We start from the raw sequence: 25,215 nt of genomic DNA, 5'->3' as shown, positions 1-25,215 counted from the left end.
AGTAGGGATAGTAAATCTATCACATTGAAATAAAAGGATATGGGACAAAATAAAACACAATAATAAGCAAAAAAGACTAGAGACACGTGCACAGCAAGTAACATTTTAAACAGAAGGACATCATTCAAGTAGTTGTCAAAGTTGCTTTGTATTAATCGCATTTCATTATTCCCTTTTAAGATAACTAATGTGGTTAAAATTTGAGATGTGTCTGCTTTCCACATTGCATGGGTCAAGGCACTAGTTCTGCATTGGTTGTGCAAGTTAACTATTAAAAGCTATGTTTTCTTAATAAGCGTATGGCTGCCAGTTTCCTCTTCCTGACATACTTGGAGCAGAATTTGGGCAGACAGGCCCTGCAGTCCAAAAATAACTAGCTACCATTCCTCCAAAAGAACTGCGGTATATGGCATCCTGTTATAAGCAGGGCTGCACAACAGTTTGTGGACTACAATTCCCACCATCCTGAGATAGCTGTAGCATCACCGTCGGCTAGTCCTGCTCTATAACTCTGTAAACCCACCTCTTTTGCAGAATCCCTATAATGAATATGTAACGTATTCAGCTAGGAATATTTGTAGAGCTATATCGGTAGAGATAAAGATTACAAATGTCACTAAGCCATTAATGACCTAGTTCCTGGGCCAGATCTATAAAGGGAGAGTCACCGTGTATAGTAAAGTGTTGAGTAATGCTTCAGCCATCGAGCAATGGGGCAGTGCACATCAGAAATCCTAGTACATTTTGACATTTGTAGTCCCAAGGTTAAGGCTCTCTTTTTATGTTTAATATTAACATGAAACTGTCCTTAGCAGCTTTGAATGATGGGCACAGCAAACCCCTCCCCACCACATGATAAAGCAAGGCAAGTACCACAAAAAGCAACAGAGTAGTATGCTCCTTAGAAGATGAGGTGAGAATAAATAGCCTGTGGCAGTTAAATGAAGTATTCATGCAGATAATTATTTTGCTGTGAAAGTTAGTGCAGGTAACAGCCTCAGTGAACAGAACAAAGTCAAGTAGGATCTGTGTCCATCTCTCTCCCCAGCATTCTGTACACAACTTCAGGTCTTCCATTCCACAGGGGAGGGTGGAAGCTCTTTACTTTCTTGCCAAGGTTTCAGATAGCTTTTTGAGCCTTTTCTTTAACTCCAGAGGAAACTTCTCATAGCACTTCTTACAGACAGGCTTCATGTCAAATTCCACAAATTTGTTCCTATGCAAAGACAAGAGAGTGGAGTAAATCAGGATCCGGATTTAAAGAAAATAAAACCCACACAAGCATTTCCCCCATGTTAATTGCACACAAGCAAAACAAAAATACTACTTGACTTTTACCAATTTTAGTGCCCAAACTTATTTTGTTCATGCAAACAATAAGGAGATCAGTGTGCTGTACTTGTTTTAAAGCACATGAAGTTTAGTTAGTCTATCCAAAAGAGCTGAACATGCCACAAACCCTGGTAACACCACAAAAAACCCAAGCCTCTGGAATTAAACTAAAGTCAGAGCCCAACACTCCACGTTGCATGTTCTTTGTCATCTGGGAACACACGTTTTTGGAAGATCTCATCTCTGACTAAGCTGATTGACAGAACTCATTGAACCGACAGCCAAGACCAGTCGGCATGCTCAACAGCTATGGTCACTGTGGAGCACATAGATATCGAACTCAAAAGTTACAACTGTATTAGAAAGGTCATCATGGCTGTCACATCATTGGAAGATCAAGTCAGAAATGTATCCTACACACCTGGTACCACTGAATGTGGTGATTTGGAAACTTTTATACTCTCAAATGGAATTCTCGCACTACAAAGATAACATGGCAGATGTCCACGTAAAGGCAAGGTTGTTTTTCCTGCCTATATGTCTAAAGCCTCAGGAAGAGGATCCAACAGATTTTTCAACTTTCCAGTAGTTTCCAGAAATTGAAACGAGCCCTTTCATCCTCTAGTTCAGTCACACAACCTTACTCCGAACTGCTTAATATTAGGGCTAAAACCCATCGTGTCTGTTCTGCTGTCAACATTTCATCAAATCTAAATCTAGTTATTGAACAACCTGGACAATGTGGGCCGGTTGGTTTGCAGAACTGAATTTGGATCCATTGCATGCAGATGTGAGTTCGGTGAAACTTCTCATGTGTTCAATGAAAGGCGCACACAGGGCCATCAACGTTCATCATTCTATGAGATCAGCCACTCGCATTACAGTTTGTCTGTAAAATTCTGAAATGCATTTATATCCTTCCAATATTTATAGAGAACTGTAAATATTCATTGATCATGAATATTTTTGCAAACCATTTGCCCGTTTTCTTTGCTTTGGCTAAGTAGATTTGTTGGATAGCTCTGTCACTGACAAAACCAATGGATACAAGAAGGTAGTTGGAGATATGATTGATAGCCACAGCTGCAACTCACTCATTGCACATGTTTAGTAAAGGTGTGACAAACACAAGCAGGCAACTAACCCATAGTATAAATGATAGAAGGAAAAAGTTCAGAGACAGGAGCCCTTTTTCTTTTTGTCCTTGTCTTTTGTATCTTTTGCAAGCTTTGAAAGACGGCGTTTAAACTCATCTGGCATTTTCTCATAACAGTGCTTGCAGACAGGCTTAAGATCTATCTCAACAAATTTGTGCCTTTGATAGTTTTAGAGAAAGAAGGAAAATGGGATTTTGCAGAAGAAAGAAAGAAAAAGAACGAAATGAGTAATATCTTACTATAGATCAAGTGTTTCATGTCACACCAGATGTGGAGACAAACTGGATTTAAACGCAATAAAACAATAATAATCACTTAATCAGCAATACTACATAACATTGGAGCGCTCAATATTTTTCACCCTTACTAAGCATTTCAGTGAACAGTGTCCGTGGTAGCTCATGATCACTTTACGATGCTGCTTAGCTTGAGGAGAAAATACAGCTATGATGGTAAATATAACCAGTTTTAACTTTCCAGCATGTAACTTTAAAGAAGGAAATTGCAAAATAAAGATTCTTAACCTGTGCCTTTTCTGCCTATTTTGTGCAATATTAAAAAAATATACTTACTTGAGAGTTAGTTTTGTGTTGCAGGTGGAACAGGCGAAACAATTCACACACCAGGCCTTGTTCAGAGCAGATACAACTGTAGGAATTAAATAAATCAAACCAAAAATTACTAAATGTCTAAGAGTGCTTACTGTGGGCTATACAGAGGCAAAATTAAAATACTAATCTATATTCAAGGTCATAAATCCTACATTTTACCTCAAAAACGTTTTTTTTATAGTTTAACACACACAACATTATAGTTCACATCTGTCATACCAAATTAATTCATTATTTCTACAACATATGAGATCATCTAGTTCCTTAAGGCATTCCATACAATTCCCAAACTGAAAACTATAGAAAAGAGTAAGGTCAAGAAAATACAAAAAAACAACTAGGTTACGCCTTCAATAAAGACTCAAGTAGGAATAGTGCCACTGAAGTAGAAATTGCTGCCTAGTCAGGAGGGAACCTAGAGTCTAGAGTAAATTTATGAATGGGGGTAGCCTCTGAATATGTTCTAGGCTCCCCTCCCCTGACTAGGTGTGAATGGATGTGGCACTAGTGGCACTGTTCCTACTTCAGTCATTTATTGAAGGGATAACCTACTGAATGGGGTTAGATTATACTTTTTGCTTCCTCAACTCCCCCAACCCTGAACTTGAGATCAATGGTACTTAAACAAGCGCTTGCAATGTCCTTATTCACCTAAAGCTTTCTGCCTGTTCGCATAAAATTGTCAATAAAAGAGATAAAGCAAGTGTAAATTATACTATTCTGCATAGTGAAATGTGTTTTTGACGTGTGTCCTGATTTCCATTATATATATATATTTTTTAATATATAGATTTTTCCTTATTCGTGGATGAACTGAGCCATTCCGCCCTGAACAAATTGAATTGTTTTATGGAAAACATTTATATTTAAACTAATCCAGTATTGCAAAAATACGGGCCACTGTAGCCATTTTAAATCCTACAAGCTGTGACAGTGTACATATACCTTTTAAACAAAAGATTTTTACTTACCATCACCTTCAATTACACGATTGCAGTGGAAACAAACGTCACCAAAAAGCTAGAGGACGAGAGAAAAGATGACAGAGGTTTGCACTTTATAATTTTAATTACAATTGTGAAATTTTGTGAAATACATATTATTACCTTTAATTTATATAGCGCCAACAATCTATGCAGTGCTTAATACAATACATATATTCAAGGTGTAAGACAAGACGAGAATTGACAGACTAAGACAAACCGATACATTACATATAAATGGTCAGAGAAAATACTTTTCGCTATCTGTACAAAAATAGGTTGCATACGGACTGCTGACTTAGAATTATATTACTCTGGGACAGGCATGTTCCGTGTATCACTGACCTGGTTGTAATGAGTCTCGCAGTAAGCCAGCCCCTTCCTCTCATAATGACGATGCCCAAGGAAAGGCTTTTCACATTTGGCGCACACAAAATGCTGGAATGACAAGGTAATAGGATGGAAGAAGATCATATCCAGAAACAGAATAAGGCAGTACTGATTGTTATATGCATCAAATAGCAAAGCAAAGAACACCAAAAAATGTATTGAGGGATTCAGGTTGGGTGGTCCATACATGATATAATTCTGTATATAATTAACGTGGACTTCAAATCACGATAAACTGACAAATGTAATCCCACTTCCATGGTTGAGCATCACAGGAGTTGTGATATGTGAAGCCTCCCTGGACTTGACTGAGATGGTGGGCAATTAATAAAACAATACTTTCCAAATCCCAGTGGGCTGAGCAACAAATCAGACACATAAGGGTTATTTATTTTACAGGGAAATATACGTTCTGACGACACAGAGTCAATCCAAGTGTATTTGGACATTTGGAATAAGGCCAACAAATACTGTAGACTCTTACCTCCACATGCCATTGCTTGCCCATGGCATTGACAACGCGTCCTTCAATTGGTCTTCTGCAGGCTCCGCAGATAGGGACACCCATCTTGTCATGGCAAGGTAGACAGTACAGCTCCCCTTTTAGCTCACGGGCGTCAGAAGTGAGTTCCTTTCTAAAAAGTTAAGTACATAACTGAGCTGTACTCTGTCTGCAAGGAAGCGTGTGCTACCTACACCCTGACCCACATTTCGTGTGGCTTTGTCGGGGTTAAAAGCATGGCCTATGCTGGGGGGGTTGTACTGGTTTCCCAGTGTATTGACAGCAACAGCACCAATTTTTTTTGGAAACGAGTTCCCTTTCAAATGGTTTATTAGTCTCTTATATTTTAAGAAGATTAAGTTTTATTTTATTCTATAGGTTATTCCAGACAATTCTTTATTTTGCATTAGAATCTTTTTTTTTTTTAATCAAACTCCTCCTAGCAATTTTGTCTGCATCTGTGTTCATTTATATTTACATTAAAATTGAGTTTTAGACAGATCAGAACCTTATAAGTATTCTGCTCTCATTGAGAGATACCACCTTTGGCTACAACCTATATATAGGAGGGTTTAGTTTTTGATCTGATTTTTAAACTTTTTATTTGGATTTATGTGGTTTCCTATTCCTATTTTAATAGGATAATATCCCACAGTTACCCGCACTTACCCGCAGTTGGCACAGTTGAAGTGATCAGGGTGGTAGGGATCATTCTTAAAAATGAGTGGATGATCCTCAATAATAGCATGACACTTCTGGCAGATGTATTTGCCCAATCCTCTGGCTTTTTCCCTGTTGTGACAAGGACGACAAAGGTGCCTGCAAAATGACAATAAAAAGATCAAAACAGAGTCATAAAATGCAGGATTAACCCCTTCGAGACAAAGGCTGATTTTACTTTTTGTACCCTTTGTGACAATGGCCTTTTTAACATTTCTGCGCTGCTTGTGTTTAGCTGTAATTTTCTTCTTTCCCGTTTACTGAACCCACACACATTAGATATTGTTTTTTTCAGGACAAGAAGGGCTTTCTTTAGATGACATTGTTTTGATTGTATCATATTATTTACTATTAAAAAAATTATAAAATATGGTGAAAAATTTAGAAAAAAATGACTGTTTCTAACTTTTAGTTGAAAAATCTTTTACTCATCTATAAAAGGTAATGAAAAAACCTGCTAAATAGATTCTACTATTTGTCCTGAGTTTAGAAATACCCAATGTTTTTATGTTTTTTTGCTTTTTTCTACCCATTATGGGGCAATAAGTACAGGTAGCGTTTTGCTATTTCAAAGCCATTTTTTCCAAATCTGGTAATTCTTCCCCCCATGTGCCATTTCGGGTATCTTTGAACCCGGCCAATGCAATTTACCCCATCAAGTCATATATTTTTGAAAACTAGACAGCCCAGGGTATTCCAAATGCTAGTATTTTAACTCTTTCCATGCACCATATCTACCACCAGTCTTTGTCAAACTTTATGGTAGTCATTTTTTTGCATTTGTTTTGTCATACACATTTTACTTCAGGTATGAATTAAAATGTTCTAGTTTATGTCACTATCACAAAACACCCCAATATGTGTTCAGCAACATCTCCTGAGCGCAGCGATACCCCACATGAATGATTTTGCCTGGCTGTTTGGGGGCAAAAGGGCCACATTTGGGGCATGCGCATTTTTCAATGTTGAACTTTGGCATTTGGGGATCCACTGCCCATGCCCTATTTGGTACATCTTTGAGCCGGGCCATTTCAGTGTGCCCAATAAACCCATATATTTTTGAAAACTAGACACCCCAGGGTATTTCAAATGCTAGTATTTTAACTCTTTCCATGCACCATATCTACCACCAGTCTTTGTCAAACTTTGTGGTAGTCATTTTTTTGCATTTGGTTTTCCACACACATTTTAATTCAGGTATGAATTAAAATGTTCTCGTATATGTCACTATCACAAAACACCCCAATATGTGTTCAGCAACATCTCCTGAGTACAGCGATACCTCACATGAATGATTTTGCCTGGCTGTTTTGGGGCAAAAGGGCCACATTTGGGGCATGCGCTTTTTTCAATGTTGAACTTTGGCATTTGGGATCCACTGCCCATGCCCTATTTGGTACATCTTTGAGCCAGGCCATTTCAGTGTGCCCAACAAAACCATATATTTTTCAAAACTAGACACCACAGGGTATTTTAAATGCTGGTATTTTAACTCTTTGCATGCACATATTTTACCACCAGCATTTTTTCAAAGTTTGCAGTAATATTTTTGTGTGTGTATTTTTCCCACACACACCTACTTTATGTATGAATTTACAGCTCCTGGTATATGCCGCTGTCACACGACACCCCATAATGTGTTCAGCAACATCTCCTGAGTGCAGTGATACCCCACATGCATGGGTGTGTCATTTTTTGGGGGAACTAAAAGGCCACATTTGGTACGTGTGCATTTTTCTAATTGGAAATTAGATGTGTGGCCATCCTTCCCCCCGTGTTAATTGGGACGTTGTTGAACCTGGCCCATTCAATTTACCCCATCAAATCATACATTTTTTAAAAGTAGACACCCCACGGGCATTTAATATGCCAGTATTTTAACTCTTTCCATGCGAGAATTGTTTTAAGCTAATATGCTAATTTTAGGACTTGCTCACAAAAATATATTTTTTATATATATATATTTTTTATTTATTTATTTTTTTTTTAAAAATTTAACATTTTTTTTCAACTTGGAGGTTCCCCTGATAGTGACATCAGTGGGAAATGATTTTTACATTTTACTGTTTTTTTACTATTTTTTTCTAATTATTATTAATTTTATTTTATTTTTTAATTTATTTTTACTAATCACACTGTGATTAGAAAGCTGGGCTCCATTGACTTGCATGGTGAATGCAGTACCTGTATTCAACCTGCAAGTGGAGCCAAAGTTCTCTAGATGGTCTGGACCATCTAGCGAACTTTTAAAATTTGTGGTTCCTGTTACAGGACGGCGGCCATCTTCCTTGATGGCGAAGATTGCCGGCAGCTGCGGCTGTGACCGCTCTCCGGAGCGGTCACAGCCCATCAAAAGGTTAGTGTTTGGTGTCGCTGGATGCCTCCTGATCGAGGCATTCCAGCGACACCATTTAAGTTTAGGAGGCGATCGTCGATCGCCTCCTAAACGCTTTTAAAACGGGCGGATGTTGACGCCCCGTGGAGGGGCCAGAGATGGCCCCTTCGTGCCGATCGCGGCGTTGCTGAATGCCTCGAGGTCGAGGCATTCAGCAACGCTTTTTGGGTTTAAAAGGCGTGCCGGTCCTGGCACGTCAATTGTCGTAAAGCACATGCTTTTCCGTGCCGTGCCAGGACCGGCAATTGTCATTAAGGGGTTAAAAAAAAAATAAAAAAAAATACAACCCCCCCACAAAAAAAATACCCCTCTCCCATTTAATCTTCTACAATCTCCCCCCTCTGAGTATAACTGAACTTTGTAACTGCAGCGGTTTCCAAACATCTACTAATTTAATTCTACTCTTATTCGCAGGCAGGCCTGCAACTGGGAACACTAGGCCCACGCTGCCCAGGTTTATATACCGTATTTGCTCGATTATAAGACGACCCTGATTATAAGACGACCCCCCAAAATATAAATATAAATTTAGGAAAAAAACAAAAAGCCTGAATATAAGACTACCCTATAGGAAAAAAAGTTTTACTAGTAAATATTAATTCATGTAAACAATATTTTCATATTTAATAAAAGCTATGATTGAGAAAAATATATATATTTTTTTATTTCCTTTTATTTGCCAACCTGCCCCCCCAGTTATGCACATCTGCCCCCAGGGTTGCCACTCTGCCCCCAGAAATGCCTTATACCCCCTATTTGCCACTCTGCCCCATGATGTGCCTTTTAACCCTCTATATGCCACTCTGCCTCCAGAAATGTCTTATACCCTCCTATATGCCACTCTGCCCCATGAGATGCCTTTTAATCCCCTATATGCCAGAGTGGCATATAGGGGGTTAAAAGGCATATCATGGGGCAGAGTGCCATATAGGGGGTTAAAAGGCATTTCTGGAGGTATATATATAACTGCAAACAGCAATCACACTCCTATCAAGCCAAGGCAGCCAGTACATGCTGGAACCTGGGGATGATAGGAGTCTGAGTACAGCCTCCCTATGCCATGCTACCACCACCACCACCCCCCTTAAACATCCATACTAACACACACTCATTCACAAACATTTAAATACTCATTCATTCCATTAATCACACATACTCAGAAACCCTCCCCCACCCCCTTACCTGAACTGCAGATCTCTCACTGGAAGACTTCTGCAGGGGCCCGGCTGTGCGAGCAACTTCTCTGGCCCCGCCCCCAGAGGAAGGAGGGGGAGGCAGAGTTATGTGACACTCTTCTAGCTTCCTGTTCTCCTGCTGCTCGCGACCAAAGCCCGGTAAGCAGCATGGCCCCAGCGGACATTTTGAGGTCTGATTAGAAGACGACCTCGATTATAAGACGAGGGGTATTTTTCAGAGCATTTGCTCTGAAAAAAACCTCGTCTTATAATCGAGCAAATACGGTACTTTTTTGTTTAAAGGGACAGACTCCGTTACACTGTGTTGGCCCTCCAAGCAGAGCGAGACGGTGCGTGACATACCCAGTCGAGGGGGGGGGCGGATTATAGGGTCTGGGGGACTAAAACACAGGGGCTGTTCATGAAGCAGCACATTACTAAGTTGAGAAAATGTCAATTCCAACTCTGCTATTTTGGCCTCAATTTTGCGATTCTGTTCCACATCCCTTTAAATTCTCTCCAATTTGTTGTTTAGTGAATAGACCTGAGAATTTTGTTTTTTTGTGTGTTCTTCTTTAAATACCGCAAACAGTCCTTGCCAATTCAAATCTTGCACACACAATTAGCTTCCGATGAGAACCATATCCATGCATGTCACATATCCCATTCGTGACGTTCTGGTTTAATATAGACTCACCTGCCTGCATTCTTAACAAACCCAATGTCTGCAAGAACTTGGTCGCAGATATCACAGCGGAAACACTCTGGGTGCCAGCTATTGTTCATTGCTTTAATAACACGGCCAATAATGAATTCACCTGTAAGCAAACAAATCTCACGTTGGAAACCGGTATCTGGCACACTACGGAAAAATCTACTGTGTGCTTTGCGATGTAGACACTCATGCATAGAAGCTGCACTACTCGACAGGGATCAGTTTCTCTCTATAAATAAGGCCTGCTATAGATTTTTAATCTTGCACTTTATAAATGAATTGATCATTAATATATGCATAAGATATTCAGCATATTTTTATTTATTTTTTTGTTCTTGGGAGCTCACCAAGGGAGCAGGATTAATTAATAGGTCCTTTAATCAGAACAAGCACATTTGTTATGATTTGATTAGATTTCACTTATTTGAAACAATTATGGCATGCCAATAATATTATACGGGGAGCAAACGTCTAGTCTGAAGAATGAAAATAATTTACTAAGTTGTACATATGATACTTACCACATTGGTGACAGCAGGGGGCAAACAGCATTTGGAAATCATGCTCACAGTATTTCCTTCCCTCAAACTGAAAGAAAATATAGAAATTTAAAGAACTCACGTAGGAACGGGTATTTACAGCAAAAGAATTGCCTACCTACAACTAAACCGTACTGCTTTCAATACTTAACTTTGAACAAAGGTTCCATAACTCTTGACTGTAGCAAACTGTCTGCAATTTGGGATTCTTTGAAGCCTGTAGGGTACTTTTTGAAAACCAAATTGCAGAAAGAAAAAAAAAAATATTGCGCTATATATACGGTGCTATGAAGACTTTTGTCAGACCTACAGACAAACCTTGTGCACATATTGCCATCAAAATAGAGGGCTAGATTGAGTTCTATCGGCATTTAAAGTTGTTGGCGGCAGAGACCTGATATATATATATATATATGTTATTTTAACCTAATCTATATAGGTATATAAAAATAGAATAAGCAGGCAAAGAGGGGTCATCTAGGGGCATGTCCCCCTTCTCTTTGCCCACCCCTTGTTCTAGGAGGGTGATACATAAAAAAAAAACAAAAAACTGTCATTACGTCATGTTTGATGTCATTCGCAAAGACCACACAGAGAAGAAAACTTAATTTTGAATTGTGTAACTCTGTAAAAGGAGTGTTTAAACACAGTCCAGAAGAAATTAAATTATTTAAAAGTTTAGTTATTGATGGCAACAGAAAATTGTATTAGACTTGTCAGTAAGAGCAACTGGTACTTCGCAGAATTCGCCAAAATAGTAAAAAATAAAAAGAATAAAAAAAAAAAAAAAGGTTGCATATTAAAAATCCAGAGTGAGGAAGATAGACAGATCTATAAGACTGAATGAAGCAAAGAAAGTTATAAGAGCTTCCAAAACACATGCAGAACAGAAAATACCCCAGTCAAAAAAAAAACAAAACGTTTTTTTAGATACATAAATAAGAAAAGTAGAGTAAAATAAGGATCAGAAAAAATCAGAAGGAATGTAGAAGAGGATGAAGGTCCAGCTGACTGCCTCAGTGAGTATTTTTGTAGATGACAATGAAGGAAATGGACCTCAGTTAGGAAAAGAAGACTATTGAGTCATTTGATACATGTGAGTTTATAGAGGAAGAGGTTCTGCAGAGTACAGAATAACTGATAGTCTTGACATCTGAGGAAAGGGATTTAGGGGTAATTATTTCTGAGGATTTAAAGGTAGGCAGACAATGCAGTAGAGCAGCAGGTAATGCTAGCAGAATGCTTGGTTGTATAGCGAGAGGTATTAGCAGTAGAAAGAGGGAAGCGCTCATGCCGTTGTACAGATCACTGGTGAGACCTCACTTGGAGTATTGTGCACCGTACTGGAGACCGGATCTCCAGATGGATATAGAAATGTTGGAGAAAGTTCAGAGAAGGACTACTAAAATGGTTCATGGATTACAGGATAAAACTTACCAGGAAAGGTAAAAGGATCTTAACACATATATATATATATATATATAGCCTGGAATAAAAAGATGTGACGGGGGATACAATAGAAACATTTAAATACATAAAAGGGAATCAACAGAATCAAGGACAAGAGTATATTTAAAAGAAGGGGGGAAAGGTTTAAAAGTAACATTAGGAAATATCACTTTACTAATGGTGTAGGAGATGCATGGCATATCCTTGCAGCCTACATGGTTAATGCAGTAAATGAGTTTAAGCAAGCATGTGATAGGCACAAGGCCAAGTTAGATATATGATAAGCCAGGGTCTAAGGAACATATTCAGAAATTGAGCAGACTAGATGGGCCGGTTCTTATCTGCCGACACATTCTATGGTTTTATTACTTTGTCGTGTACTTCACTGCTTTTGTCCGTTCATGTGAGAAATTAAGTTTGGCATTAGCGAAGGGTTTTTGGCGTTGAATTTGGGTATTATTTTAAAATGATCAACTGACTTTCAAACAAGCCAGTAGTCAAGCACAGGAATCTTCCATCACATGCAACATCTTAGCTGTGCCATTTGTTATTTTTACATCATTGGTTTCCAACAGTAGAGGGGGATCTGCCCACACAGGATACAGAGACACAAGCAGTCCACATTCTTCATGTCAGACATCACTTCCCATCACGCTTGTGCGAGCTGCACACTGGCAAACATGGGAGGCCGGGCTATGTATTAACAAAAATGCTGCTGAGAAGTGCTAACACAAAACGAAGGGCACATCATCACCATCAAGCTGAAGCTGTTGAGTCGTATACATTGAAAAAGCGAAATTACATGTTTTGGGGACCATGCAGGGCCGGCCTTTGGGGTGTGCGACCGCACAGGGCGCCACACTCCAGGGGGCGCCACCGGGTCCGCAGCTGCCCCCTCTGCACCTAAATTAAAACATCGGGGTTTTTTTTAACTTTATTTAACATGGAGGATGTTAAATAAAGTTAAAACAAACAAAAAAACCCCCGATGTTTTCATTTATGTCCCGGGCAGGGGCGCCGAGCGGTTGCTTGTGAAGTTCTCAGCAACCGCTCGAAGCCTCTTACGCTCCGTGAGTCCGTCGCGGTGCCGGCATCTCATGTTGAGCGCCGGACTATTCCTGTGCTCAACATGAAATGCCGGCAGGACTCCTCAAGGTAAGTTAGGATAAGGAGAAGTAGGGAGGGGGGGGGATAGTTTGAAGGGGCGGGGGGGGGGATAGTTTGAAGGGGCGGGGGGGGGGCACCAGAGGAGTAGTTCGCACAGGGCGCCAGAACACCTAAGGCCGGCTCTGGGACCATGTGGCTCTTTCACATATACACCAGATACACGTTTATAAGATCAGAGCGGGTGGTCGGTAGTTACCTCGTAGAAGAGCCCCTCCGGGAACTGCTGGAAGCACTGAGCACACACGAAGCACTGCTCATGGTACAGCTCTCCGTTACTGTTCACTATTTTTTCTGCAGGCGCAAATCCTGCCCGGCAGCGCTCACATATTGCGTTTGCAAGAGCATTGGCCATATTGCTGCAAAAGAAAGAAAATGGACATCATACACCAGTAGATATGCTATTCAAAATCAGTTTAACCTGAATCAGATGGCTTTGTTACTTTCAAACCTAGTACATATTTCATCTGCTGCCTGACCACAGCTATTTTTACACCTTGGTGTGATTGAAAATCTGTTAGCGGCTACTATGCTGGCCATAAACTGAGCAAACACACTGAATCAGTAGATGCCTTAGCCATATAGAGATAAATGATGTCAAAACATTGTCATCTTCTTGCAGGAAACAAAAAACAAACATTTGATTTTATTCAGAAAAACAAACAGAAAATTTAAGTTCTATGACTTAATCCTCATAGAACAAGAGTCGTTATGATGCCTGCTCCTGAGGTAGAAAATGAAGCTGCATGAACTTACTTTACCTATCTCAAAGTTAATCCTATTCATCCAAAAACAGCAATGGTAAATAAAATATACCCCACAAGTAGAACAATCATCAAATACAGTTAAAAATGCTGAATAAGAAAAAAACATCTTACAATATGTATGTAAAAAAACCCAGACAAACTGGCCACTCCAATAAGTAATGCACTTTCATAATATAAAAATGTGTCCTCTGTACACAATTGGCGTTTTCCTTTTTTCTGTGGAAATGGTACATTATAGCTAATGAATAGGAAGAGAACACTAAATGGTATCCAAGCAGTCAAACGGTTTCATTCCTGAACTCATAGGCAGAGACTATACACACTCATTCCTTCACTACTTGGGGAGGGGGATCAAAAGACAGAAAAACCACCAGTTAATACATATACAAAACAAGCTTGATTATTGCTTTGTATGTGGTTGGCAGAAAAGGGCTAGCGTGCCAACCATGTACCTGGTAGCACTTTAAGGGGCCCTGTGTGTTATTGCTTAGAACCATAAGCGGTGTTTGAATGTCTCCCAACTATAGCACAAATATAAACACTGGCTAGCACGGGAAAAATTGTGACTCGACACTCAAAGGGTTATCATGTTCTCATGTGGTCCACTGTTGCCTTTTGAATTTGTATTCAAGTGGATTTGTGATTCGCTGAGCTACAAAATAAGGTTCCATATACAGTTCCGCAAGAAGAAGAACAGCTGAAGGCTACTTTTAACGTGGAGACAACTTCAAAGAATATATTAGCGTGAAACCGAAAGTTACACTATACCAACCAAAATGGTTTCAAAAATATAACACAAAGGGCAACATCCTTGTTAACAAGGAAACACTTTGCATTCCTTTCAGACGTGATTAAAACACTAATATGCCATAAACCACCAAGGTAATGTCATTCAAACCTCTAATGTGTGCACTAAGATAATGGGCAGGGGAGAGATAACAACATTCAGCAGCGCTTGGAAAAAGTCCAGCTTCATGTCCACCTGTCCTTCGAGGATCCCCAAGGCTTATGGAAAAGTATACATCTATATTAAAACCCCCTCATACTGAACGTAAATGCGCCTTAAGAACTACTGCATAGGTCTACAAAAAAAGACGAGTGCTCGGCAAAGCACCTGTAAACTGTAAATGCGACGTACCATTTATAAGGAAAACCGATGATTAGTAAACAGCATTAGAATTCTGTAATTCACATGTACAGTATTGCCCAAAGCGCGTATTCCACCATAAATAACTAATCTCATCTTGATAAAGTGGAACAAAATACTAATTTCAGCTTGGGACCAGCTGTCAAGGAGGTTTTATGGGGACCAGGTCAAGGGCTCTTTTATAATAGAAAAAGAATAGAAATCGAAGCCCAAAGCGTACGGCATTCAGTGATGAAAAGAGCAGCTGTGTTTGACATCGCATTTCAAAGGGGCACTTGTTTCCAATATTAGTTTCCCCCCCCCAGCCATTTCCATTAACATGCATTGGTTTTAGCTCCCAAGAGGTCAACGTATACCAACGCATCATACATAGCAACTTATTATCCACACGAGAAAAGATTTCCACTTACAATCTAGCATAGAAATCACAAATTTCCTTGTACACCTTCACATCGCTACGTCTCCTCTGCAAGTTTGACACCGGCTTTTCATCTTCGCCGCCACTTTCGTGGGGCACGTAATTGTTGGGAACTTCCACAGTTGTTAATTCCCCGTTTTCAGGTATATCTTGGTGGATCCTGGTTTGAATTTCCATCCTGTTGGCTTGGCTAAATCCTACAGATCTCCAGCGAGGTGACTTTGGCTTCTGCCTGCCTGCCGGAAAGCTCTGCTCCAAACTACACCCAGGGCTCGAGCTGCTTTGGCCTGACTCATCCAGAGATTCATTACAGAGCTGCCCACATTCCACAGCACAGATTCCAACTAAGGCTATGGAATAGAGAACGTCATTTGTGATAGGTGGGACTCGGAGCTGTTGATATTAAGAATTCCATTGCCTCCATAGAGTGGAAACTACACCATAGAACTGTGATAAATAATCAGAGCCGTCTTCATGCTAACAGGGCAAACCACTGCTGAGGGGTCCTGCATTTAACATAGTTCAGGCTCTCTAGAGAAGAATGGGGACTCTAAAATAGACTGCGAGCCTTATCTCAATCAATCAAGTCAGTCATCTTCCTAGAAACAGGTAATCCGTCTCCTCTCGGAGCCACTAGCTGAATTATATTACTTTGAGAGAGGCATATGTTGGGGTGCGGATACCTCATGTAAACAACAAACAAACAAAACAAAATATGCAAGTATAGGCCAACGTTTCAGCTTGGGTCTCAATACTGTTAAACAGATTTGTGTAGCAAAAGAAAGTAAAGCACAGGTTCAAATGACCCACACCTTGCCCTTTATATTCCCAAATTGCCGAAGTTCAGTAAGCAAAGATATATGCTGGTGCATCACGTTAGGATGTTTTCTCTACACTAAGTATAAGACCTACAGCTTTATCAAAAAGCTGGTGCTTTGCAGTCCTGGTATGGGTATTTAATCCATTCCTTAAATTCCAATAAGAGCCACTGGCACAAGACCAAGTATTTAACGGTATGCAGTCCAACAGCCCATAAAACGGATTGTTAGATTAAAATAAAAACCAAAACAAGAAATGGTTTCCTTTAAAATATTTTAAAAAGTGTTGTTCTACCCACTCTGCTGAATGGTTCACCTTAATAACGAAACGCAGCATCAGAATCACCATTCCTACTACAATCAAACGCACAAACCCAGAAACTACTCTAACTATGGAAAACGGTCCTTTGTCATGGGACACCGACAGGTTATAAGAAATGTAAAAGACTTCAAGAGTTCCTGTGTTCTTATTTGGTTAAATTGATTTGCTTAGAGTGTGAAATTAATGCAGAGCCCTGGGAATGTTTTGGTAGAGTCGAATTGAATCTGCCAATTCAAAAAATTCCCTTAAAATATAGAAAATAAGAATATATTTAAGATGTATACATGTTTTTGCAGGGTCCTAACTTAATAGGACTTAATAGTCTTGCTTACTTTTTAAAGATGCTGTTCCATTTAAAGAAAAAATCATTATCACTTTCAAAAATGGATGCACCTGAGCAAACAAAGGAAAAAAAAAAGATACACTTTAGTTTAGGAAAATTACACCTAAGATGCTTAGTCACTTAAAAAAGTAAATGCCTCCGACAAAAAACAACAAATAAAACTAAAATTGTATGAGCGTTCACGGAAGGTGGAAAAGTTGGTATTTAGCAGAATTTGTTCCTTTCACTAAAAACACCAAAAAGTTAATAAATAAATAAAGTAAAAAAACAGTCTTGTTTTCCAAATGAGTACAGGTGCCAAATCCAGTCTGTCTTTTTATTTTTATTAGTCATCAATGGTTGTGCGCCAAATATAAAAGGTGATGACAAGCAGGACTTGGCATGTGGCAGACCCATCCCAAAAGGTCTTCGATGTTTAAAAGGTGCAGTTTAAGATCTGAGCATAGAGGAACTCACGTGCAGCGGACTTCATGAATCAAGGTGACAATCACACTGCTCACAGGAAAACATTGTGTTTTATAGGCCCATTTTCTATATTTTATACAATCTTTAACCTTTAACAGAGCAAGCTTTAAAGAAACCCCATTAACTCCATGAAGTGTGCAGCAGCTGCCGCCACATTAAATTAGCAGCAACATTTCTCCTTTTCTTGTTGGGAAGAAACTTTAATGTCTGTTGTAGCGCTCTAAGAATACTTTATTTGACGGAATTAGGGACTGACGGCGACAGACTTCGGACGGACAGTATGGACATTTTAACGGCCAAAAATTACAGAAAGGGAGGTAGAATGCAAGACTGGTTTAATGTTATTTTATTAGCTGATTTTCCATGTTTTGGTTTGCGTTTTTGTTGTTGTTTCTCTTAAAAGAACATTTAGGCTGGGAACATTGTTGCGTGTGTAGTCTTCCTTATGTCATAGACTGTTGGAACTTCTTTGAACATCATGCGGGTTGGCTCCTCTTGTGGGGCACATCTGTTCGACATATTTACGTTATACCTATGTTCTATAGGTGCTTTGATTGGTTTGATATCGGTGACATGCAACCTGTACAGTTCTTGGCCTTAACAACTTTAATTGTTGTGCAGCAGTTCCTTAAGTTGTGATGCAGCGTATGGAAGGGACATGGTTAATGCAGCCTGCGCAGCCACCACCTTACAGTGTAACAACAATATGTCAAGAAGAGGAAAAGCAGGAGCTACAATTAACTGCCCAATAAGAAACCAACCCCCTGTCCTGGAAATCCTCTAGCGAGCATGAGAATCCTTATAGGGATGTATACTCTGTCTACGGCAGACTGTCTGGCACTGAACTGCATACTTATTATAGCAATGACTGCACACAGAGTCTGACCTTTGACTGAAATGGTGAAGCCGGGGTGGGGAAACCCACACAACACCCTCACGGGCAACTTTTAGAGGATTCCTGTGAAGCCACTTGTTCTTGTCTTCCAAGCAAACATGGATAGGTAGGTGTAATACAGTGAGTTTTAGAAAATGCATGGTTTGTACTACACATCGTGAAGGGACAACCCCAGCGAGCTTCTGCTGCAGGGATAGTTTGGCTGGTCTCGTCTACTGTATAGTTAAAATAGGAACGAGAGATTCAAGGTCTCCTTGTCCATTGAGTTATACATTATGCAGGGCGAGTTCAACCCTTCCTGCAGGAGAGACCTGTCAGTGTTGGCCCCTTCCAAAATCTCCTGCCTTTAGTGAATAACCCCCCTCTGTCCCAGCGTATTATCACCTGTTGTGAAGGCATTTTCTAGATTGGAAACTCATTTGGCCAGGGCCAACTCACCCTTTGTTTGCATAAATCCAAAAATTGTTATGTGATGTCATACTTGTCCTGTTTAATCACTGTACAACTCTGAGGAATAGGACGCTGCCATGTAAATCGAGAAATAATAAAGATAATGATCAAGAGACACTGCAAACTCAGATGATTGCAAATGGTCAGGGCATGGGACATCACAAACACTGCATCTTTGTAGCAAAAAGTGTTATGTTTCATAAAAATACACAGAAATTATTTTAATCCCTTAAGACTATTTTCTTTTATTTATATATCACCAACAATTAGGGCTAATTTACACCTATAGGGCACCGAGGTTTACTTGGAAACCTCACAGGGAAGTATTTTTATATATATATATATATATATATATATATATATATATATATATATATATATATATATAGATATATATATGTTAATATACTGGATTCTTTTGTCCCCTCTTATCACCCCATCTGCAGATCACACCTGGATTAACACTGTAGGAAGGCAAAGCCTAAAATTCCATTTGGAAACGCAAATGCTTCACGTGTAACCAGTGCTCATGCAGGCCATTTTATACTGGATCTGACAGCTCAGAGCTTGCAATCTAATCTTCCTATCAAACGGAAGACCAGGTTGTGTTAGACAGTCTCCTCCTGTGATTCTGCAGCACACATTTTTAACCATTTCATACCAGGTACATCATTGATCCCCGAGGGAGATAAGGTACCTGGTGCATCACTGGTACTTAAGGAGTTAAACACTTCCTTACTAAAAGCATGATGTTATTTCTGCTTACCTTTTCATCCTCTGGTTTGAGAGCCACATTCTGTTTACGGGTTACCTACTTATTAATTTCACGGCTGTCTAAAACCTCAGCGGAAGCATTTTTTACATTCAATACCGTTAATGCGAGCTGTAGATTGTAGCAGATAATGTGCTCATCGTAGAACAATGAGTGATGATCACATAAAGTAACCTCTCCTACGCAGGATTTACATGAGCTTAAAACGGATTGTGGTAAGAGCAAATACAAAGCTCTTCATTATAATATCCTTAACGTGATTGAGGCACAATACTTTACTCCACCACATAATATCTGAACGTCAAAGTAAGCGTGTGTGTGTCTGAGTCAGTAATGATGGCGACACATTTTAACCTTGTCACACAGTCACTGAAATCAGAGGGAACTGCATCACTTCCTGTTTCACAACCGTAATGTGTTCAAAGCCGGTTTCATCCACAGGGTTTTTCCTGTAGCCTCGGGGGTTCAGTAAGCGTGTTGTCTTCTTTCCCACGTGCCATGCCTTATTACCCAGCAGCTATTCACTGGGGTTTACAGACACAAGAGGTCTTGCTTTCGTTTAAATGAAATCTGCTGGTGAACGCGAGAAGCCACCGGCGACGTGGTGTGTGTCAGGGGGTCCTGGAAGGACCGTGTGCTCCGATCTCGGCCATGTCTTCATTAGATTACAAAGCCACTGGGGTGAGCCCTGCGTGTAGACTGCGGCTATTTTTAAAAGGAATTTATTTAGACTTTTAAGAAGCTCTCATTTTAATTGTTCACAAGTATGCCTGATTTGACAAATCATACATTACAGCGCTTTAGAAATCAAAAGCTGTCCTACTGGCTTTTTGCTTATGTTTCCATATACCCTGTCCTGTAAATGGCAGTAAAGGGTGAGATGACTTTATTTGCGGAGCACTCTACATACGTCTTGAAAGGCCCTAATCACGGGTTTTCCTGTTAACAGAGATCCCTGAGATTTTTAAAGATCCCATATATTGAGCTGGTTCTCTTATGTTTGCCTCCTTGGGTGAAAGATCAATTTGAGAGACAATATGGGCGAGGGCCTGGTATTAATATTATCTCTTGTTTATATAGCACCAACAATGCAGCTCTTCTTACAATACATATATTCAAGGGGTCCGACAAAACAAGAACTGACGGACTAAGACAAGCCGATACATTAGATGGAGAGCTTAAAAAGTTTCATTACTTCTGATGCCTTCATTCAATAATAATAGTCTTTTCTTCTAATCTTGAGGCTTCAGTGGACTTCTTGAGAATGTAAGGCCCTCATGCAGTAGAATATGATGGCATTTAACTTCCTCACAGACCGAGGGTGCCAAGGTACCTGCTGCTGTCGGTTATGAGTTTGTCCAGCTATCATTATGTCTTGAAGAAATATGTGCCTTTGGACGCATAAATATATAGTTACCTATTTAAGAATATGACTGGCAAAGAAAGCAAATCTTTAGGGGCACACCATTCACCATACGCACTTTAATGTATATTATAGCTGTGTGGTCCATTTACATTTTTTTGTGGCATCTCTTTCACAAATGCATGAGGGGGATTCTACAGAACCCCCCCATACGCATTTGCCCCTTAGTTAGTTGCCGTGCTGGAGACGTGTTTAGCCAAACATCTCCCTGCATGCAATGTACGCTCCCCCAGTCAGCTGCAGCCCTGCATCGTTGCACACAGGGAGTGGGGGTCTGTTTCGACCCCAGTGCTCATGAGCTGGTAAGTCCTCCCCGTTTTGGAACAATGCATATTAAAAGGACTTAAGTAAAGCTATTGAATGCTCCAATGACTGATCCGCTCAATCGGCCAGTGATATAGCTCTGGCTGACAAACCATACACAAGGAACACAAGGGTTACTTCTTTAGAGTGTCTTCTATACACATAGTACAGTAACACACACTGTATAGTTGTAACATCGACTCACAATAGAGTTCATATTTAAAGCCAAGTGGCCACTATATATATCAACCATTCACAGACTAAATCATACTCTGTGAATCAGTATCAATCAGAGGTTCAATGTGAGGCAGCCAAAGTACTGAAGTCTTTAACTTTTCCCAGTCTGCTCCTCTTCTGTCCAATTTATGTTTCCCCATTTCAGTAACCCCACTTACCTACGTCCCCGGTTCCATTTTAATTTCCGTAAGCCCCTAATTGTGTTTCTGATACCGACGACGGTGAAGAAAAGAATACACACAAACATACCAGACCCAAATACGAAATCTATTAACCATCTAAGCGGGTACGCAGGTTAATTTATAAAAACATTTTAATGCTGGAGGGTAAATCATTAATCTGAAAAGACGTCACAATTCAATAAGTCAATTCCAAGCTGTATGTAAGGAAACCGCAAATTCAAGATACAACATCGCACAACAAAAATGATTAAGCGCAGACTCACACGCCGCTCAGCAAATATCCTGTTTTCATCAAACCGATAGGGTAGAGGTTTCTTTTCGCAATCTCTTTCAATAATTTACAAATTCACCTAAATGATTTATTCTGCAAGATACATACAGTTAGGGGGTCTTCTCCTTGCCCGTGTTGCATAGGCCCCCTATTTTAAACCTTTATATGATGTGTGCGGCATATCACCTTCTATTGATGTGAAGGGGAAAAAAAACAAGCTGAAAGAATCAAATCAATGCAGGAAAAATATTCTGCATTATTAGGAACGTAGGCGAAACAGATTTTTTGCCAATTCCTATACACTTGCTATCTATAGAAGGAACAAGCACAGGTTTCTTGCAACGGATGATCGGACTACAGCTCAGATAACCCTCGCAAGTTCAGTCTGCAAGGATGCGCACGTCCATCCATAACATAGAAAGAAACAGGTGAGATGACATTCAAGAAAGCCTTACTTGGGGGAAGAACTCTTCAAAACACCAAGAAAATGATGAACGGAAATGGTTTGTCTCACTGCAGCTTACGGTTTAGTGAGTACGATCCTAAATTACAATTGTAGAAATACAACTATGAGGACTGTATAAAAGAGTGTAAAAAGTATCCATCCAAGAAGTCTTTGCCCAAGAGAAACTTGTCTTGTGGCAACTACACTTTTATTCTTCGCAGAAAGTTCTTAAAATTTGAAGGGTCACAAAAACCACAGCTGCGTTCTCAGGAAAACAACTCCACAAACAACAAAAGTGATCAGTAGATTATCTAGACAGCTTGACAAATCACAAAGTCACACCCGGAACAATAATACTTGCGATGCTCCGCAATTAACATACAGTAGCACTTGTAGAACATCTACCTTGGGGTTATGGAGCCTTCAAGCTCGTGTTGGATTACACACACTCAGCTTTGTTATATACATATGTTACATAGAGAAATATGCTAAAAATAGATAAATGAAACCAAGGGACTTAGGACGACACCACTGGCCATTTACACATCTAAATTATACAATTTTTTTTGCGTTTGGATTATTTTTTGTGTGCCGCACAGCAGGACGTCCTGTGGAGCATAGCAAGGCGATCTCGGCGAGAATACTTGGAAGCTGCCCGTGCCTGTGTGTTGTCACAAGTAGCTCTACTGCATTCTTGCGTCTAAAACCCCTTCAATCAGCAGGGCTGCCCTGTGAGCAGATACGAGAAGCAGGATCTGACATGCACCAAGGATATCAATACACAAAGGGGGTAGGGCCAGGACGCTGCAAGAACTATCGGAGATACATAACATTCCTAACTTCCCACTAACACCACAGCGCCGGGGATCTATCATATGCCTACATCAACAGCAAGCTGAAATGCAAATGATATACTATAAAATATACAATATATAAAAACACTAATGCATTTCAGCCAAACCTAAACGTCAATAAACAGTCTTGATTTGTAACAGCTGTGAGGTGTCCACATGATTCTTATAACGTTATTAAGCAATCGATCTTCACATACAAAAACTGAACTTTCTTGTTAACTCAAGAAGTGCCAAAAGTGATATGCTTTGCTTTGTAGGGAGTATATCAGAGCTCTGACTCTCGCAAGGTTAAAAGAAAAAGCACAGCTATACATTCTTCTTGAATTAAAGTTAATTCTACTCTAGTATGTAGAATATGTTGTTGTGACTGTATATGTATATACATCAGTTTATTTACCGACACACACACACTTCCATATACACACACACATAAATAAATATATGAATTAACTAGTAAAGCGGCTGTAAGCTCACCCCAGTTTGCTTTCGTTCATCCAATGAAGACCCAAGCTGTCCGGACGCTCCTTCCTTCTCCTGTACAGATCTGACTGTGACAGTTCCTTGAGCTGCAATGCATTCATATTTGTACCGAGACGGTTAAATATTCTAATGGAGAAGCAGGCTTGTAAAGACAGCTGTGTCGTGTGCTTGCACACCTGCGGTAGTATATGCCGAGAACCGTGTGCCAGAGGCAGTAACTCAGCGTCTTCCTGTTTCTCACTAGCACACACCCTTCACAAAGGCCACTCCGGTACGCTCCCCTTATCACGCTCACACACCTATGGGATGGCCCACGGAAGCTATCCGAAGGGCTAGCTCAAGGCGGGCTTGCTGGGTCTTTTGTTCTTTCAAAGACTAAGCATGCATAATCGCTCATTGTTGTGAGAAATGGACAGACACCCACTTATGCTAAAGCACTAATCTTTCTCAGAGGCCACGAGACTATTGTTGCCAGGGCTGACCAACGCTCACACGACACACGATCATACCCGGTGCCAATGACCACGGCCATTCAGTTCAACAGGGTGGCTGTGGATGCCTGGCTCTCTAACACACGCTGGCACATGATGTACACACCATATACACAATCTTAGAATAAGACAGCTTGAAATACTTAAATAATATAGTATACACTTTAATTAATACTACTACTATTGATCTAGATGCGCACAGACTACCCGGATATATTAGCAAGACTATCTACACGAGACAATGGCTAGAGGCAGGTTTGTTTATATAGTAGGCAATAGGTTGTAGTGATGTTTGTAATAAATGGTACAGCAGAACACAACATGATCAGATCCAGACTTCCGTGGATGAATTCCAGGGCCAAAAATAGGGACCACACTGAGCCTGGAAATATAGATCACGATTGGAACCCAGCAGCTCTGCCATGCAGCAGGATTTCCGACCCGGATATCTTTGCAAAGTCTCATGGGTTACTTTCCATTTATTTACATAGTGCCAGCAGATTCCGTAGCGCTGTCACCATCAGAGCAGGAACCCCCCCCCCATTACACTATAATGCGAAGGGTTCAGTAACAGCCCATCGATATTAACAATTACGTAAGATACAGGCAAGCATATATTTCGTGTGACTGCCTTCAGGTTTAAGAAGGATCAGGTTAACGATTTACACAAACAGCCACCATTCCATTCTCATTCCAATGACCTCTCTCTAGGGTTGGAGATGAAAGCACCTCCGACGGCACCCCTCCCCCTTTCCTTTACCTGTTGTAACAAGCAATTGGGATGAAACCTCGAGCTCCTGGAAACAGATGCAATTTCTATAGAAGCTGTAAATCAGTTACTCTGTCACATATGTTAATAGTAACTATTCAGGACCAGAGAGGTAAACACACCACCGTTACTGGAACACGCTGAAAAACCAGAGGACTTTCATTGACTTTTTTTACCTTTGAGCATGACTGTAGATGTAAGTAAATTTTTTTTGGATTATTTTTTTAAATG

At 40.1% G+C, this 25,215-nt stretch overlaps 1 protein-coding gene across 5 annotated transcripts; it reads right to left on the bottom strand.

The window, feature by feature from the left end:
• Nucleotides 1-1,101: 1,101 nt before the first annotated feature.
• LOC149289268 (LIM and senescent cell antigen-like-containing domain protein 1) lies at nucleotides 1,102-23,825 on the bottom strand. Of its 5 annotated transcripts, none has more exons than XM_089490815.1 (10): nucleotides 23,719-23,825; nucleotides 13,332-13,491; nucleotides 10,502-10,568; nucleotides 9,963-10,083; nucleotides 5,645-5,794; nucleotides 4,958-5,108; nucleotides 4,429-4,521; nucleotides 4,072-4,120; nucleotides 3,062-3,137; nucleotides 1,102-1,216 (listed from the first exon to the last, which is right to left on the bottom strand). In XM_089490815.1, the coding sequence occupies exons 1-10, from the start codon at nucleotides 23,823-23,825 to the stop codon at nucleotides 1,102-1,104; spliced, it is 1,089 nt and encodes a 362-aa protein (XP_089346941.1). The 5 variants fall into 5 exon arrangements, with proteins under 5 accessions (XP_089346941.1, XP_089346943.1, XP_089346944.1 ...); XM_089490817.1 differs by lacking the exon at nucleotides 23,719-23,825 and adding an exon at nucleotides 23,453-23,475; XM_089490818.1 differs by lacking the exon at nucleotides 23,719-23,825 and adding an exon at nucleotides 15,701-15,708.
• Nucleotides 23,826-25,215: the final 1,390 nt, after the last annotated feature.

This window comes from Sceloporus occidentalis, unplaced genomic scaffold (assembly GCF_023333645.1).
Source record: "Sceloporus occidentalis isolate IW3139 unplaced genomic scaffold, rSceOcc1.0.p SCAF_47, whole genome shotgun sequence".
NCBI lineage: Eukaryota > Metazoa > Chordata > Lepidosauria > Squamata > Phrynosomatidae > Sceloporus > Sceloporus occidentalis.
The sequence above is the reverse complement of the archived record's forward strand: the minus strand, read 5'-3'. Positions and strand labels throughout refer to the sequence as shown.